The sequence below is a fragment of the Oryza sativa genome, chromosome 8 (assembly GCF_034140825.1).
Source record: "Oryza sativa Japonica Group chromosome 8, ASM3414082v1".
Taxonomy (NCBI): domain Eukaryota; kingdom Viridiplantae; phylum Streptophyta; class Magnoliopsida; order Poales; family Poaceae; genus Oryza; species Oryza sativa.
Window position 1 is genome coordinate 24,602,669 of NC_089042.1, and position 17,739 is coordinate 24,620,407.

Here is a 17,739-nt window from a genome sequence, read left to right on the forward strand (position 1 = left end):
TGGGACCCACATGGAATCACGGAGATACTTTCCTTGTCCAACCGGGATCTCCAAAGAACAGATTGCAACAGGCAGCTCATCATCTCATCCTGCCTGCCTCTCTGCTTCACACTCCACCAGGTTAAACTCACGTCCGCTGTTTGAGGTAACGGAGAAGATGACATCAAGAAAAAGACTTTTAATGAATAATCCCAGCCCAAAATAAAAAATAATAATTAAGCATTTTGTGTCATGATCATGTGACAGTGGCTTGATAACCTCTGCAGCTTGGATTCTTTGCAGAGATGATAACTTGCTTAGCTTACCCTGCATGCCATCCAAAGCATATCTCTGCACAAATTTTCCTAAAGAAAAAAAACATTATTTTTTTTGCTCAATGATTCCTTTTTATTTTTCGCGCCGTGATTCTTTGCCTACGAGCAGGCAGTGCGTATCTTAGCAACAATAATTTGGTTCTTGATTCTTTTCCCCTCTGTTTAATTAATCCCACTTGTTGTTAGGAATTTAGCGGGTGATCGTGACCAAAAATATACAGGGGATGGGAGAGAGAGAGGATGAGAAGCAAAGTGGCCAATTGGTTGCGATTTTGTAGTCAAAAGAGAACACCGGTTACCACAAAAACCAAATCTTTGCTAGTGGCCAGAAGAAAAGCAGAAAGTTTCAGTGCACAAATCTTGGGTCCTTGGACAAAGACAGTAGATTTTGATACATACATACATACAATGCATCAAGTACAGAATCATTGCTCGGTTAATCTTCCACTAAACCTCACTACGCGCCCATTATTTTTTTATAAAGATACGTATTTTTCTTGATTATCGTAAGCACGCATGCTAAACGGCGTCTACGTTTATACTGTGTTTTGTGTTTCTAAAAAAACTAAACTAATCATATGCTAATAGTTTTTTTTTCGTTTTGCATATGCTTTCTCCATCTTCACCTTGATATATGTAAAACACCACCGTACCAGTAATTACCTATCAAGAACTTCACGAACAAACCATGGAAATATGCAATGGTAAATTGATCATTCTGAAGCTGAACTTTTTACTGTTGAGATGAGGCGATGCGGTGTGAAATAGTGCGCGGAGTGGAGTGGAAGCAACGGCACGATTGAGATAGATTAAGACGAAAATGAAATTAAACGAAAAGTCCTATTAGAGCAGAATTAATTAAGTATTAATTATTATAAATTTAAATATAAAATTATTTGATTTAGAATAAATTTTAAATAAACACACCGTTTAGTATTTAAAAAAACTAAAAATCACGGTAACAAAAATTGAGATCAAATATATTCCCTCTATCCTAAAATATAATAAGTTTTAGTTGAATGAGACACATCTTAATACTACAGAGAGTGCTCTAATACGAATCTCGTAGTACTGTAATATGTTTCATCCAACCAAAACTATTTATAGACGGAGTACATTTTAATTAGAAAAGAATGTACTTAGGCTGTGTTCTCCGATTGGAGTTGGGAACACTTCCCACATTGCACGCAAACGAAACGATAGTTTAGCACATAATTAAATAAGTATTAATTAATTATCTATATTTTAAAAAGACACATCACTACTCCCTCCGTTTCATATTATAAGACTTTTTACTATTACCCATATTCAATATATGTGGCTAGATTCATTAGCATCTATATGAATATATGAATATGGGCAATGTTAGAAAGTTTTGTAATATGAAAATGATGGAATAGTAATTTGGAAAAAAACGAGAGTGGTGAAGTTTGGAAAGTGGACAAAGAACACAGCCTTCATACGGCCATACGGGCACTCGCCATCATCATCCGTCTTCTTCCACTCGCGTAGAAGCAAGTCTTCACCGTCGCGTCGTCCACCATTTGCGTGCCTGATTAATCCTCTCGTCATCTCACCTCACCCTCCTCCCCCGCGTCCGCAACCCACCACCATATAGCCGCCACACTCCCCTCGTGTCCTCCCCAACTTGGGCGATCTTGGTCGCCGTCGTCGTCGTCGTCGTCGTCGTCGTGGAGGCGGTTCTTGGCGGAGGAGGAGTCACACAGGAGTGGGTGAGAGAGGGGGTACATGAGGAGGTGGGGTGAGGGGGGAGGGAGGAGGAAAGCTGGGGAAGGAGTTGGGCTTGCTGGGGTGCGTCAATGAGGTGGTGGCGGCGGTGGCGGCGTCGTGGGGCGCGATGAGCGACGGGGCGCGCGTGGAGGCGGCGCCGCGGCTCGCGCAATGGCGCGTCGACGTGCTCCCCTGCTACACCTACCGCAAGTCCGAGCCCTTCCGCATCGGCCTCTGGAACTGGTTCGACTCTTTATGTATCCATTCCTCCCTGGAAAAGAAGCTTTTGCAGTAGATTTTTGGAGAGTACAGTTGCTTGTTCTGTTTGCTGATTTTGTTACGGTTGTTCTGAGATGAATTTGATATGAAGTTTGATCGTTTTATCTGGTGTGTTAGGTGAATCTTGTGTTGTAGTTTGGCATGGAATCATTTTTTTGTTTTTTGTTGTGAATAGTGAATGGATGGCCTGAGGTATTTATGAGTTCATGTATTTTCGGTGGTGCAGAAGTAGTCAATTTCTTTTAATTTTATTTTCCATGTAACAGTAATTTCGGAAGGAGTGATCCATTCAATTTTGTGGTGGTTGTGGTGAATTGAGCTGTAGTCAGAGTTGAAGTTGCAAAAGCTTTGGATTTTGTAGCAGTGGAACTTGACTGAATTCTGTTTCAGTGCAACAGTTTTCAGCTTGCTACCTTGTGTATTCATTAGTTCTGGATGATCTGCTTAAATTTTATATTTCTAGTCATGGCCGTTTTGAAATTCCTTTCAGTGAGATTCAGATACTTTTCCTCACCAAACTATGTTTAGTTGTTGGGATCCTGTCTTAACCATATTTAGGCTCTAAGAGAAAAGTAAAAGCTTTGCTTGGAATAAAAGGTATTTCAGACAAAAGTGGCCGCTTTATTCAACCTTCACTGTTACCGGTTTATTTTCTACTGTTACCAAGAGGAATATTTAATTAAGTCGTACTATTTGATTCATCTTCCCACCTTTAGATGATTATTATAACAAATAAACTATCAATCCATTGCATTAATAGATGGGAATTATGAGGGGGGCTGCTATCATGTCATGATCTAATTTATGGTTTCTGATTCTGCAATATGAAGGTACCTATCTGTGGAGAGAAATAACAAGCAAACTTGTGTTAAGGTCTTTGCGGAGTTATCGAATTCTGCCAAGAATACAACCCCAGCCCCTATTGCTTCCTTCATCACAAAACTTCTCATATCTTTTCCTCCAAATCAGAAGACCATAGTTCATCCAGGTAAGTTGGCCCTACTACACAGGTCCTCTGCCTCCTCTCCCTGTATTTGCAATGCACTTTGTCTTGATGTGTACGAAAGTTGAAGATATATTTCAGTATGTCAATATATAAGTAGCTGTTGAAAAGAAAGTGAATGTTGGTACCTTATGTCAATTCAAGTTAAGTTTCTGCAGAAAGTATGTGACATGCAGCCAGAAATTTAAGTTATCGAACGTTAGAAATACCAGGCACTTGGGTAGGTTTCAAATTGAAGGCTTTGTTTCTATTTCAAGTTCCAAGCTGAGTTCTGCACACAAAACAGTGTGCATAAAAGCACGGTAGAGTGACACCATCTGTCGATTAGTCATAACTGACAGTTGGTTTTCATATTGCAGGAATTTTTGACAAGCCGCTGAAACACGAAGGTTTTGTGTGGGCAATTGATAGTACTGTTACAGGAAGATTTGTGATTGAGATAGAGTTTCTTGACCTGAAAATTGCAGATCCATCTGTAAGCACTGTGTCACTGTCTTCTTCTCATTTGTCAATGTTTGGTACAACAACAATTAGGATACGGGGAGTGACATCCTTGACTCACCTGAAATCCTGTCTAATCTATAGCTGCTTAGTGGTGAAAATTAACGACCCTGATAAATGATATCAATCAACATGTCATCTAGATACACTGGTTCAGCAGAAAAACAGAAGCTAGCAAGTAGTACAACATAGAAACCTGTAGCATATGTTCACGTCTGAATTTTTTGGCTGTGTGCCTACGGGCAGAGGCCGGAGATGTAACCCATTTCCATTATCTAAAAAAGAAACCTGTAGCATATACATCTGGCGCCACTTGTCAATAATTTTTTTGACCAAAACCAACAAATCCAATGCATATCAGAAGTTCAGAACATTCAGAACTAAAATTGAGAATGTCGTAAATGAACATTGAATATCAACTAAGTAGTGATATCATCAACGGACCACACCCTGCCAAATGGAAATATAACATTTTCCAAACCTTCTAGGAAAGCAAAGTCAAACTTCTGATTTATTGACCAGTAAACTTCAATCAAGACCCTAGAAGAAAGTGTATTGAGCAAAATATACCTTTTGTGCTTTTACATCATGTTCAACTATTGGGATAATTTCATTGGCATTCAACATAAAAAGCTCTAGTGTTCGCTTCTTGTGCTTGTAACTTAGCAACCTTTACCTCATGTTCATGAGCAGTACAATTCCCTTACTGGCTCTAATTCTGCATTCCAGGGTGGTGAACCAGCCTCAATTTGGGCTTCCCACCAAATCAAGAAATCTTCAGACAACACTGCACTGTCATCCTTGGCGAGAATGCTGCAAGAAGGCATCCTCACCGACATCACAATCAACGCTACCGACGGCAGCATTATGGCCCACCGTGCAATCCTGGCCAGCCGTTCCCCTGTCTTCAGGAGCATGTTCTCGCACGACCTCAAGGAGAAAGAACTCTCAACAGTTGACATCTCTGACATGTCCCTTGAAGCATGCCAGGCCTTCCTCAACTACATTTATGGTGACCTACGCAGCGAAGAGTTCCTCACCCACAGGTTAGCTCTTCTCAGAGCTGCCGATAAGTATGACATCTCTGATCTTAAGGAGGCATGCCATGAGAGCCTGTTAGAGGACATCGACACGAAGAATGTGCTCGAGAGGCTTCAGATGGCGCACTTGTACCGATTGCAAAAGCTCAAGGATGGCTGCTTGAGATTTCTGGTAGATTTCAGAAAGGTGTATGAAATGCATGACGATTTCAAGGTGTTCCTCCAGACAGCAGACAGGGATATCATAGCTGAAATCTTCCAAGGTATTCTTACAACATGGAGTGGGCGATAAGCATGTTTATACGGTATATCTGGTTTGGTTCAGAAGCATTCTTTCCAGAATTGTTGCTGGTAAAGCATGTAAATATATAGTACTACATTTTACATGCCATCAAATTGGCTCTAAATTTAATGTATATATACCTTGATTGGATTTTGTACATATCATATATGTAAATCTAATTCTTGTATCCGACTCCACGTATTGTAACAATTCTGCTGATCTGGAAGAAAATATTACTTCAGATTTCCATTTTGTAATGCATATACCGATCCAACACTGGGTGGTTGCTGCTTTTCTGAACTGGTATATGCAAAACAATAGTGATCATGTGAAGCAAAGGGTCCCATCGTTTGGCTTATTTCCTAATAAGCCAAAACGGCTTATTAGGAAATAAAAATAAATTTGTAGATGAAACTTTTATAAATATGTTCTTGGTGACTTAAAAGCCAATGTTGTAAAAGAAACTGCGTTGAAAATAACTCAAAATTAATCTCAAAATTAAGTTTGAAAATTCAAAATTTAGCGTTTTCTTTTGCTGATTAGGCCATCCGATGGAAGCCAAAGTGAGCAGTCTTGCCCTTCATTAATTGTTCAGTGTGTAAGCAACAGAGACAATTTACTAGTTTAGTTAGTATCAACTATAATAGAATCTATCGACTGGCCTATTAGCTCAGCTGGTTAGAGCGTCGTGCTAATAACGCGAAGGTCGCAGGTTTGAGACCTGCATGGGCCAAATTATTTTTTATTTTCTTCCTATTCTGTTTTTTTTTCTGTCTAGCTTACACAGGAATAAGTTCACTTTGTGACCCTTAAAATTGATCGAGACCTGCATGGGGTAAATTATTTTTTATTTTCTTCCTATTCTGTTTTTTTTTGTCTAGCTTACACAGGAATAAGTTCACTTTGTGACCCTTAAAATTGATCGAAATCTAATCCGTAACCCTAGATCACAAAACCGGATATCTTGACCCCCAAACTTTTAAAACCGGTGCAATTTAACTCCCTAGGCGGTTTTGGAGGACGGTTTTGCTGACGTGGCGCTACGTGCCGCTATTGACCTGGTCTCCTTTACATGTGGCGTTGACGTGGCGTTTAGGTAACATTTAGAACTTAAAAAATATGTGTGGGACCCATTTGTCATTGACACATAAAAGAAATTGTGGGACCCACGTGTCCCTTCTCTCTCTCCCCTCCCTCTAGTTTCTTCTCCCTCCTCGCCACTCCCTCTCTCTCTCCCGCGGCGGGTGGCGAGGGCCGGAGCGGCAGCAATCGAGCGGCGGAGACGCGGGAGTGGTGGCGGCAGGCACTGGAGCAACGACGGCGGCGGTGCTCGGGCTGAGCTCCACGGCCTCCTCGCCGATGGCGACCCACGCGCGGCGAGCGGCGGAGGCGCGGGTGTGGCGCGGCGGCCTGCGAGCGACGGAGACGCGGGAGTGGCGGCGGTAGGCACTGGAGCGGCGACGGCGGCGGGCGGCAACAGGCGACAGCAGCAAGGGAGCTGGGCCACGACAGAAAGCCGCGCACCACCGTTGGCCGCGGCATCTAGCAGCGCCCCCACGCGACGTGACGGCCCCATCTCCCTCGATGGTCGCCTCGCCGGAATAGTACTAAGGGCACGCAGCCGCAACTCGTCGCCGCACCGGTTGAATCCGCGTAGCTCGAGCGGTAGCGGCGTCTACGGGAGCGGCGGCGGAGGTGGGCGGTATAGCCTCGTGTCCCGGACGATGCCAACCCGCTGCGCACACCCATCTTCGGCACACGCAATATCTATTCATCACTTTGCATCCTTGTCGAACAGAGCCATCACAATCTCAAGCTGCTCAATTCAGCAACAAGCAAACAAATTGGTGTGCATACGTGCATATGCACATATCAAGAAGCACCACAACTCCGCCGCCGCCACCACCACGAAAAAAAATGGATGAGAGGGAGGACCCATGTCGAGCAGCGAGCAGTAAGGACCACATCTCCGCCTCACCCTCCTGCTCATGGCCATCGTCACAGCGCTGATGAGACCGCCGGTCTTAAGGGCGACCCTTACGCGGTTGGAGTCGATGCCGTCATGGAGTTCCCCGGCAGCCCGTCGTACGGCCCCGACCGCGTCATCTACCTCCGCCCGCTCTCCGGTGAGTTCCCCGGCTACTACGGCTGAGATACCACCGAGCTCTGCGCTGACCCGGAGGCGTTTGCGAAGAACCACAAGCAGGAGGTGATTCCAACGCCCTCCCGCCCACCGCTGTCCCCGGATGAACCCGACCGCGGCGAGAGAATGGAGAGAGAGGGAGGAGGAAGAAGGGGAGAGGATGATTGTGGGCCCCACAATTTCTTTTATGTGTCGATGACAAATGGGTCCCACATATATTTTTTAATCTAAATGCCACCTAAACGCCACGTCAACGCCACACATGACCTCGTTACGATGGGCTTCGTCCAGGCCTTTGTTTTCTTACATTTAGGCCTTATTTTCGATGGGCCTCCATTCCGGCCCATGCTTAAATATGAATAATTTGATGGGCCTCAATTCGGGGCCATCTAAGTGGATTGATCCGAATTGGCCTAAATGTGAATGGTGAATGATTCGATAGGAACGTGCTGAACTGCTGATCAATGCAATCAATCAGTTTGTTAAGAAAAATCAAAATTCCGTGCAACAATTTAAACGCAAGTGATTAACCAAGTAGAATGACACATGTTCAACAGTTTTATTTACTAGTAAATGCGAATGATTGGCCATGGAGAATGCCAGAATGGTCTCACCTCTGACTGATACTCTTCTCTTGGTTTACAAAAAACCGTAGGTAACCGCATACCATGGTAACCAAGCTTATCGTGGCGACACGATAATAATGATTACCACCGGTGGTGAAATTGGGGAAATTCAAAATTTCCAAAATGAGATTAAAAATCCAAAAATTAATGGATGTAGTTCTTGAATTTTAGCGTCAGATGATAAAGATTTTTTTAAAAAAAGAATCATGCATAAACCACGAAACCACAAAAGTTTTGAATTCAAATGTTCGAACATGAATTTCATGCGGTTAGCGTGAGGGTGCGATAACCTCTCGCCAAACGGTTTTGCAAACCTGCTCCTCTCCTCTGTTCTCTGTTTTCAGGCTGAAGTCGATTTGTTCAGAGAATCAAACTGCCGCGAAATGGGAAACAATGCATGCCTGATCTGCGTGCTTCTGCACAGTCTGATACTGCCATCAAAATGTGTAATTACTCTGTCGCTTCAGAATTTCAGCCGTACTGTAGCCGGCATTTGGACTTCTGCTCTGAAGATATTCCCTGCACTGACGAGAGGGAGAGAGAGATAAAAATTGGGAGAGGATTCTAATAATTCGAGTGGACGTCCACCCGTTTATTGCATGTCAATTGGATGGTTACGAAAAATTTTCAAAAAAATTGACAAGATAGATCAATATGTAATATATCACTCCACAAACATGCAAGTTCAAATTCAACTTCTACAGATTGTAACAAAAATAACAAATTTAATTGTAAATATACATATAGTAATTTGAGTTTTGTTTGTTATTTTTGTTACAACTTGTAAAAGTTAAATTTTAACTTGCATGTTTGTGGATTGATATATTACATATTGATCTATCTTATTCATATTTTTTTAATTTTTTTCATAACCATTTAGATGACATGCGATAAACGGGTGGACGTTCACTCGAACTGTTAAAACAGTTTTCCCGATAAAAATCTGCGCATCATTTCAACTTGATCAACAGCCGACCTGCGCCGGCTGCGCGCGGTGGCGTTTTCCGCCGGAATTCACATGGGCTCACCGGTGAATCGATGCATGGGCGCGGCGGTCTCCTCGTCGTCTCTCTCCCCGGCCGGACCACCCATGCAGGCGCTGCGCCTCCCTCCTCCATCCATGTCGCTCTCAAGTCTCAAGCAAATCACGCCCATGAGTGAAGACGAGCTAGAGCCTATAGCGCCTCCTTCATGACCTACCTAATCGTTTACTCCTATAGGATAATTAATCTGGACGTAGAATTGTTCAAATTTGTTGTATTAGAAAGGATCACATTCACGCTTAAGGTTAAGTTTTTTTTTTTGACGAAGGGAATACCTCATTCGTCACAAAATAAAATAAACCTAATACGATGTGACAAGAAAGTATGATCCAATGTGGGCGGTCTTGGCATCCTAAATTTGGAAAAGTTCGCTAGGGCCCTGAGGTTACGTTGGCACTGGTTCAATTGAAAGAAGGACCATAAGCCATGGGCAAATATGGATCTTCCATGCGATGAGATGGATAGGTGCCTTTTCAAAGCTGGAACGAAGATAACTGTTGGAAATGGAATCAAAATATCTTTCTGGAATGATAACTGGATGGATGGACAATTGCCAAAGGATATAGCACAATCGATTAGCAAAAAGAAAATCAAACAGTTTAAAGAAGGATTTAGAGGACAATCACTGGCTTGCAATGCTCCACCCGATCACTTCTTTAGTGGAAATTGAAAAATTAATCCAACTGGGAGGTTTGTTACAAAACGTTAATCTAGTTGCTGGACAAATTGATGACATTTCCTGGAGATGGACAGCGAATGAACAATATTCAGCAAAAAGTGCATACCTTGCACAGTTCCAAGGATCCAATGCTTTAACTTAATTTACACCTTTGTGGAGCGCGTTTGCGGAACCAAAACATCGTTTCTTTGGATGGCTTATCCTTCATCAACGAACCCTCACTGCTGAAAATTTGCTTCGACGTCACTGGCCATGTGATTGGATATGTAGTTTGTGCAATAGTGCCTTTGAAGATGCAGCCCACCTTGCAAAAGAATGCCCTTTCACAGTGACCGGGTGGATGCAGATTTGTATTTGGATGAATTTTCAGCTGCCTCAACATCATTTGCAAGGAAATCTATCGGACTGGTGGATCAGTTTCTGCACTATTTCGCCAAGACAGAACAGGAACAAGGTTCTGGGAGCTCTCATCATAACATGGTGGAACGTTTGGCTAGAGCGAAACAGAAGAATTTTTCAACAGATTTCAAAGAATGAACTCCAAGTCGCCTTTCTGGTGAAGGAAAATATCGCCCTAATTGAGCAATCTAGGATCTGACCCCGTCATGATCCCCTTTTTAAGATGTTTCTCAATACTTCATGTTGTAGCTGATGCTCCTTCCCTCCCCAACCCTATGTTCACAGGATTCTTGTCTATACTTTAACTAAACTTTTATTCCTTCTAATATATCGGGCAAATCTCCTACCGTCTTAAGTTTCAAAAAAAAAATGTGAGTGTCGTTAGCTAGCTCAAAGTGATAGAAACAGATAGCTAAATAGATAATCCGGTGCTCAAGCTAGCGTGTGGATAACAAGAAGTTGCAATCTACCCGACGTATCGTTCCAAAAAAATATTCAACCCTACGGTGTTAAATCAGCAGGATTCTGTATAAACCAAACAACTTTATACGACTGAGTGTATCCGATATAGAGACCGGTGATGTTAACATCTTCGCTATCCAGAAATCATCAGAATTTTCATTTGTATGGATGGATGGATGACCATGAAATACGTGTATATCGACTGAAGGTTGGAAAAACTTCTTATCCATTCAAGCCTTCTAACTCTTATGTACAAAAAATAGGAATGCTGCAAAAAAATTTTGAGTGAAAAAAATTAAATATAGTACAATTGAAGTGCAATTACATTATAACTATATTTAACTACATTATAACTACGATATAACTTATGTAAAACGTGTATTCAACCATGGTTTGGTTGGTTAACATCGAGATCTTACGCGTGACATGTGTGAAAAATTTTTTCTAGCAACTTTTTTCCTTCATGCACAGATATCAAGGTAATCCGATAGCAATGAATATGAAAGTTTTCGAGGGAAAAACTTGTGGAAATTTTCTAGCAATTCCGTAAAAGATATGCTTATAAATAGAGCAGGATGTGCATATGTTTATATACAGAGGTGAACATGTATGCGTGTATATGAGTATATATGTTTATAATGTGTTTGGAAAGAAAGAACTCTAAATTAAATACTCTGTTGTCAAGGACCAAAATGAAAAAAAAAGGTAAACATGAGATTTTTGAAGTTATATTTATGTAGTCTTCCTCATTATTACAAAATTCTGTAGAATGGTATATCGTTCCAACGGGATAGCTGATAACATAATGACATCAATATGATAACTAGGCACCATATCTTTTATGGGGTATTATATCTGATAGCAAAGGTACGAGATCCAATACTAAAGATACCATGTTAACATCAGTATGATACCTAGGTACCAGATCCGATACCTACAGTATCATGCCGATGTGGCATTATACCTAGGTATCAGATTTGATACCTACAAGATATCACGTCTGTTACCATAAGTATTAGATCAGATACCTACGGGTATCATGCTGACGCCAACTATTTTATTAGAACGGTATACCGTATTTTCGTCATTATTATATCCCCACAGGAATATATACCCACGGTCCCGAGGTACCCACGGACCCGTGGGCCCGAGCACCATGGACGGTCGAGGCCGCAGCCAGCGTAGTAAAGCGTCTGTGATGCTATCGAAGCATAAAATGGTCGGCCTGCTAATCAGGAACAGGGATAGGAACAGAGAGATGCTTAAGCAGGTGGACCCCACCACTCAGCCGCTTGAACCGTTTCCTAATAATCCCCAAGCTCTTTTTCCCAAATAGTTCAAAAAAAAAGTTCTTCCCAACTGAAAATATCCCCGGTCACGCGTGGAGTCGTGGACACCTCGCGCTGACGTGGCGGTTTTCTAGTGGGTCAGCGTCCGACTCAGATCCTACGTGGAGTTTTGAATCTGAACGCGTGAAACCGGTATCAGATAGAGTTGTAGCTTATGTAACTTTTCAGAGGAAGCTAAATTAGCTAGTAGTAAAACATATTAGATATTACTACATATGATTAGCTGCTAATCACGTCATACGCGTGGATCTTAGTTGTTCTAATACTGGTTAATTACTTCTAAACTAGTACCAAAGTTGTAATCAGACGCATGCAATCCACATCACGAGCTGTATCTAGCCATCCCTGCGTAGCTAACTTCCAAATCAGAGGATGCATCGCACCGGGACTCTTGTATAACTGATTACAGCTGAGTTTACAATTCCGAATTTAATCTTCTCCAGTATCTGTCGGCTCGCCGAAACAATAATTTAACCGAAATTCTGGGAGAGTTTGGATTAGGTTTATGTCCAAGTTGGCAAAAGTTATTAGTACATGACGCGGCCATCGCAGAAAATTAGTAGTACTCCTTCCGTTTCGTCCCATAATATAAGAGATTTTGAGTTTTTTCTTCCACTGTGTGACCATTCGTCTTATTTAAAAAATTTTAAAATTCTTATTTATTTTTTTATGACTTACTTTATTATATAAAGTACTTTAAGTATAACTTTTCGTTTTTTTATATTTACACAAATTTTTTGAATAAGACGAGTGGCCAAACAATACAAACAAAAACTCAAAATCCTTTATATTATGGGAGTATTTTTTTTTCCGGCAAGAGACGAGGGGCTAATCGCAAAATTCGTTGCTCTGGACGCCTATATAAAGGGAGGGAGAAGCAGCGGTGTGTCTCCGGCGAGCGAGCACGAGGCACTCACCGCCGGCGGCGACCGAAGCAAATCCGGCATTCGCCTGAGCCGGCGAGATTCGGAGTCGGAGAGGAGGAGGAAGAAGATGACGGTGGGAGCCGGGGTGGCGGTGCAGGACGGCGGCCTGGTGGCGCTGGGCGCCACGGTGCTGACGGAGGTGCGCGACAATGTGCTCCTGACGCCGGCCGCCGGCGCCGGCATGACGAGCGGCACGTTCGTCGGAGTCCGCTCCGCCACCGCCGGCAGCCGCAGCGTCTTCCCCGTCGGGAAGCTCAGGTATGTGTTATTGCTCGTGTCAGACTGTCAGTCAGCCATGGATGGCAATTATCCCTCTCTGCTCTGCTTGTCGGAGGTTTTGCCGTACCATCGCCATTAATCTCCCTCTCGACAAAACCGAGACAGAAATAATGGTTTCATAGAGGTTAGTGAGCAATTCTTGGGATTTTGGGGAGCTTCTGGCAGCTGTAACTTCTTCTAAAATCAGAAGTTTAGCTTTTCGTTTAAATTCTGATAAGTTACAGAATGTAGCAGCTTCTTGGAATCCTAAGTTTTTCCAACCAGCTGTTTATCAGAATCTTAGGCTTCTTCAACAGCCCCTTGGAAAGAATAATTTACGAATTCAGATGTGAAGTTTCAACATTGTCTGTCTGGTGTTCTTGATAATTCAAATACTAGTAAGGAATTAGGAAGGTTGTTCATCTTCAGTACGTACGCCGGTGATGCAGGGGATTGCGGTTCATCTGCACGTTCCGGTTTAAGATGTGGTGGATGACGCAGAGGATGGGGACGTCAGGCCGCGACATCCCCTTCGAGACGCAGTTCCTCCTCGTCGAGGCCGCCGACGCCGACGGATCACACCTCGCCGGCGACGGCGCCGCCGCGGTGTACACCGTGTTCCTCCCGATCTTGGAGGGACCGTTCCGAGCTGTGCTTCAGGGGAACTCTGATGATGAGCTCGAGATTTGCCTCGAGAGTGGTAATTAGTTACTATTAAAATTTCTTCTTTGACTTGAGCACAGATTGCTTGATGGGAATTAAAAATCATTCCGAGATTTAGAGTTCTAAGTATTTTTTTTCTTCTCGTAATTCAGGTGACCCAGCTGTGGAATCATTCGAAGGCACGCATCTGGTTTTCGTCGGTGCCGGATCGGATCCATTCGAAGTCATCACAAATTCTGTCAAGTACGTTTCTTGACTTCTTGTAACAAATTCATATTGTTTTAGGTGGTCGCATTGCGTGTTGTAGCACTAGTTTCATTTGCAGTTTTCTCCTTTTTCTTTTTTCTGATCTGATTTGGCAGTGGCATTTTTCTTTCTCTGAATGCATTGCTTGTTCGATGAGACCACGTGAGTGATGATCCATGAGTCAACTTGTTGCAGGGCTGTTGAGAGGCACTTGCAGACGTTTACTCACAGGGAAAAGAAGAAGGTAATTAGTGGTTTCTTGCAGACATGTTGGCACATGAGTTCTGCAACTAATCTGCATACTTAGTGAATCAGGCTCTCTAACTGTCAGCTTTCTGCAGATGCCAGACATGCTAAACTGGTTTGGTTGGTGCACATGGGATGCGTTTTATACTGATGTTACTTCAGAAGGAGTAATGGAAGGATTACAGAGGTATTTACCAGTCTTGTTTCACCTAATAACAATGCTTAACACATGGTAATTATACTGAACTCCACCATATTCCTTTCTTTAATTTTTTTTAACAGTCTAGGAAAAGGTGGAACTGGCCCAAAATTTGTGATAATTGATGATGGATGGCAATCAGTTAGTATGGATCCTGCAGGAATTGCATCATTAGCTGATAACTCAGCCAAGTAAGCATATCAACTTTGCCTGCTAGTTTTAATTCTGATTTTTTCAGGTCTGAAAAGAAAAGAACTGAACTTTGCCTATTCTGTCTATAGCTTTGCAAACAGGTTGACTCACATAAAGGAGAACCACAAATTTCAGCTAAACGGGAGGAAAGGTCACAGGGAAGAGAATCCGGCAAATGGCCTTGCACACATTGTCAATGAAATTAAGGGCAAACATCAGCTGAAGTATGATGTTCTCTTCTAATAGCTTGTTCTTTTATTCACTTCATGTCTGGCAATTTCAACCAAATTCATCTTTCTGTCAACAAATTCGTATAAAAAAATTATTCAGGTATGTTTATGTGTGGCACGCGATCACCGGATACTGGGGTGGAGTAAGGCCTGGTGCTGATGGAATGGAGCACTACGAATCGAAGATGCAGTACCCGGTCTCATCACCGGGAGTTCAGAAGAACGAGCCATGTGATGCTCTGAACAGCATAACCACCAACGGCCTTGGCCTTGTGAACCCTGACAGAGTGTTCAGCTTCTACAACGAGCTACACGCCTACCTTGCATCTGCTGGGATCGATGGAGTGAAAGTAGATGTGCAGAACATTCTTGAGACACTGGGTGCTGGCCATGGTGGAAGAGTGCTTCTGGCAAGGAAGTATCACCAGGCTCTAGAAGCTTCCATCGCCCGGAACTTCCGCGACAACGGCATCATATGCTGCATGAGCCACAACACGGATAACTTGTACAGGTGAGCATGTGTTTGCTCTTGAAAGTGAAATTTTTGGTGCAGTGAACATGGAATTGGGGGTTTGGTTGTTTACATGCTTCTGCTGTTGTTGATGATGCAGTTCTAAGAGGAGTGCTGTTGTGAGAGCTTCTGATGATTTCTGGCCTAGAGACCCTGCTTCCCATACTATACATATTGCATCTGTTGCATATAATACTGTATTTCTTGGAGAATTCATGCAACCAGATTGGGACATGTTCCATGTGAGAATCACTATTACATTCTTCTAACCGTTTGCCATGGATGCGCTGATGTCTGAACTTCTAATCTGCATTTCTTTGGGTTGATAGAGTGTTCACCCAATGGCTGAATACCATGCTGCAGCAAGAGCAGTCGGTGGCTGTGCCATATATGTCAGGTATGAACAGAATGTATTCTTCAGCACAAATAAATTTCTCTAGTTTGCAGTACGATTAGTTCTTGATGCTATGCTAGACGTTCATGTGTGAATATATGTGTGATGTTGCAGTGACAAGCCTGGGAACCATGACTTCAATTTGCTGAAGAAGCTGGTTCTTCCTGACGGATCGATCCTGAGAGCCAAACTCCCCGGCAGGCCAACCAGAGACTGTCTGTTTTCAGACCCTGCAAGGGATGGCAAGAGGTGATGACACAAAAAAACCGTTAAACAATTCTGAATTGTTTCCGATGTTTACTGACGGATGATGACACAACACTCAACTGTTCCAAATTGTTTCTTGATTTTTGCAGTATCCTGAAGATATGGAATCTGAACGAGCACTCCGGTGTGATTGGCGCCTTCAATTGCCAGGGTGCTGGATGGTGCAGAGTAGGGAAGAAGAACCTCGTCCACGACGAGCAGCCGGCGACGGTCACCGGTGTCATCCGTGCACAGGACGTGCATCACCTCGCAACCGTTGCTGCCGATGGCTGGAACGGCGACGTGATCGTCTACTCGCACATCGGAGGTAAATCATCACTGCCACCGACACTATCAAGAAAACGGCATTTCAATTTTCTTCAGAGATTAGGACACTAGTGTTCTGAAATTTTCTGAACATTTTGTTCAGGGGAGGTGACCTGCCTGCCCAAGAACGCGTCGTTGCCGGTGACACTGAAGACGCGAGAGTACGAGGTCTTCACCGTCGTACCACTGAAGAAGCTCGACAATGGCGTCTCCTTCGCCGCGGTCGGGCTGATCGGGATGTTCAACTCCGGCGGGGCGGTGACGGCGGTGAGGTACGTGGAGGACGCCGGCGTTGAGGTCAGGGTGCGTGGCTCCGGCACGGTCGGGGCGTACTCCTCGGCGAAGCCGGCGAGGGTGGTGGTGGATTCGGAGGCGGCGGAATTCTCCTACGATGATGGATGCGGCTTGGTCACGTTCGAGCTCGCCGTGCCGGAGCAAGAACTCTACTCCTGGACCATCTCGATCGAGTACTGACGTAGTGACGTTGCTTACCATGAAGTTTCTCAATGTTTTTCATGATGAAAAATGGAGTGGATGAGATTTCTGAAAATATATTCAGGTTCTTGCTGAATCCCGGGTTGGGAATTCAGCATGGTGCTGAACATTGTAAGCTAAGGTTGAGATGTTCGCAACATTCTTGCTGCATATGTTGCGGCTAATTCGTGTTATTCCGAGCATACACATACAGTATGCAAAAATCCAAAGGGAAAAAAAAATGGTTTCTGTCATGCCTTCTAGTTTGGTTTACTCTAACAAACCTGATTCTTATGGCTCTCTTTTGTTCAACTTCGTAGAGGGAAAAAAGGAGTAAATGTTGTGTCAACGATATTGAGGCGGATTGTTTATACTTAGTAACACGATAAATTAATATTTGGAAAAAAAAACTCTACAAATAACTTAGAACAAGTGGTGCAAACAATGCACTAGAATTATTTTTTTTTTTGAAAAAAATCATATTTGTAGAAATGTAGAGCTCCAAATACTAAATTTAACTCTAAGAGTTATGTTTGAAGTGAAATTATGAAGTAGCTTTAACCTAATTTTATCTCTCTAATTTATTTTGTGAGAACACTTTAATCTGCTCCACTCCTATTTTAAGTGGAGTTGAATCTAAAACTATTTGGTTAAGCTCTAGAGTTTTACCAAACAGATCCTAAATAATCCACGGTAACAATTTGAAAAATAAAGATGAAAAGAACGGGACCAATGTAATAACCCTTAAAGCGGGTAGATAAAGATTTTTTTTTAAAAAAATAGAATTTTCTCTACTGCTCTACACGAAGGGAAAGTTATTGGGGAGAAGAATCACACATAGGCCCTGTTTAGTTTCCAAACAAAAAATTTTCATACCATCACATCAAATGTTTAAGTATATACATGGAATATTAAATATAAAAAAAACTAATTACACATATTGTGTGTAAAATTCTGAGATGAATCTTTTAAGCC

General features: G+C 42.8%; 2 protein-coding genes and 1 non-coding gene across 3 annotated transcripts; all 3 read left to right on the forward strand.

Annotated features, from left to right (window-relative positions):
• The first annotated feature begins 1,830 nt into the window (after nt 1-1,830).
• Nucleotides 1,831-5,412, forward strand: LOC4345923 (BTB/POZ domain-containing protein At1g55760). Its single transcript, XM_015795552.3, has 4 exons — nt 1,831-2,288; nt 3,155-3,312; nt 3,687-3,802; nt 4,558-5,412. The coding sequence occupies exons 1-4, from the start codon at nt 2,173-2,175 to the stop codon at nt 5,158-5,160; spliced, it is 993 nt and encodes a 330-aa protein (XP_015651038.1). The 5' UTR covers nt 1,831-2,172; the 3' UTR covers nt 5,161-5,412.
• Nucleotides 5,413-5,810: 398 nt separating this feature from the next.
• On the forward strand, nt 5,811-5,884 carry TRNAI-AAU (transfer RNA isoleucine (anticodon AAU)). Its single transcript has one exon. It is a non-coding gene; the product is annotated as a tRNA-Ile (tRNA).
• A 6,785-nt stretch (nt 5,885-12,669) lies between these two features.
• On the forward strand, nt 12,670-17,018 carry LOC4345925 (probable galactinol--sucrose galactosyltransferase 1). The gene is made up of 13 exons (XM_015792663.3): nt 12,670-13,036; nt 13,486-13,736; nt 13,852-13,942; nt 14,141-14,189; nt 14,287-14,378; nt 14,474-14,581; nt 14,672-14,806; nt 14,913-15,323; nt 15,424-15,565; nt 15,653-15,720; nt 15,832-15,966; nt 16,074-16,291; nt 16,394-17,018. Exons 1-13 carry the CDS (start codon nt 12,846-12,848, stop codon nt 16,762-16,764), a joined length of 2,262 nt encoding a protein of 753 aa, XP_015648149.1. The 5' UTR covers nt 12,670-12,845; the 3' UTR covers nt 16,765-17,018.
• Nucleotides 17,019-17,739: the final 721 nt, after the last annotated feature.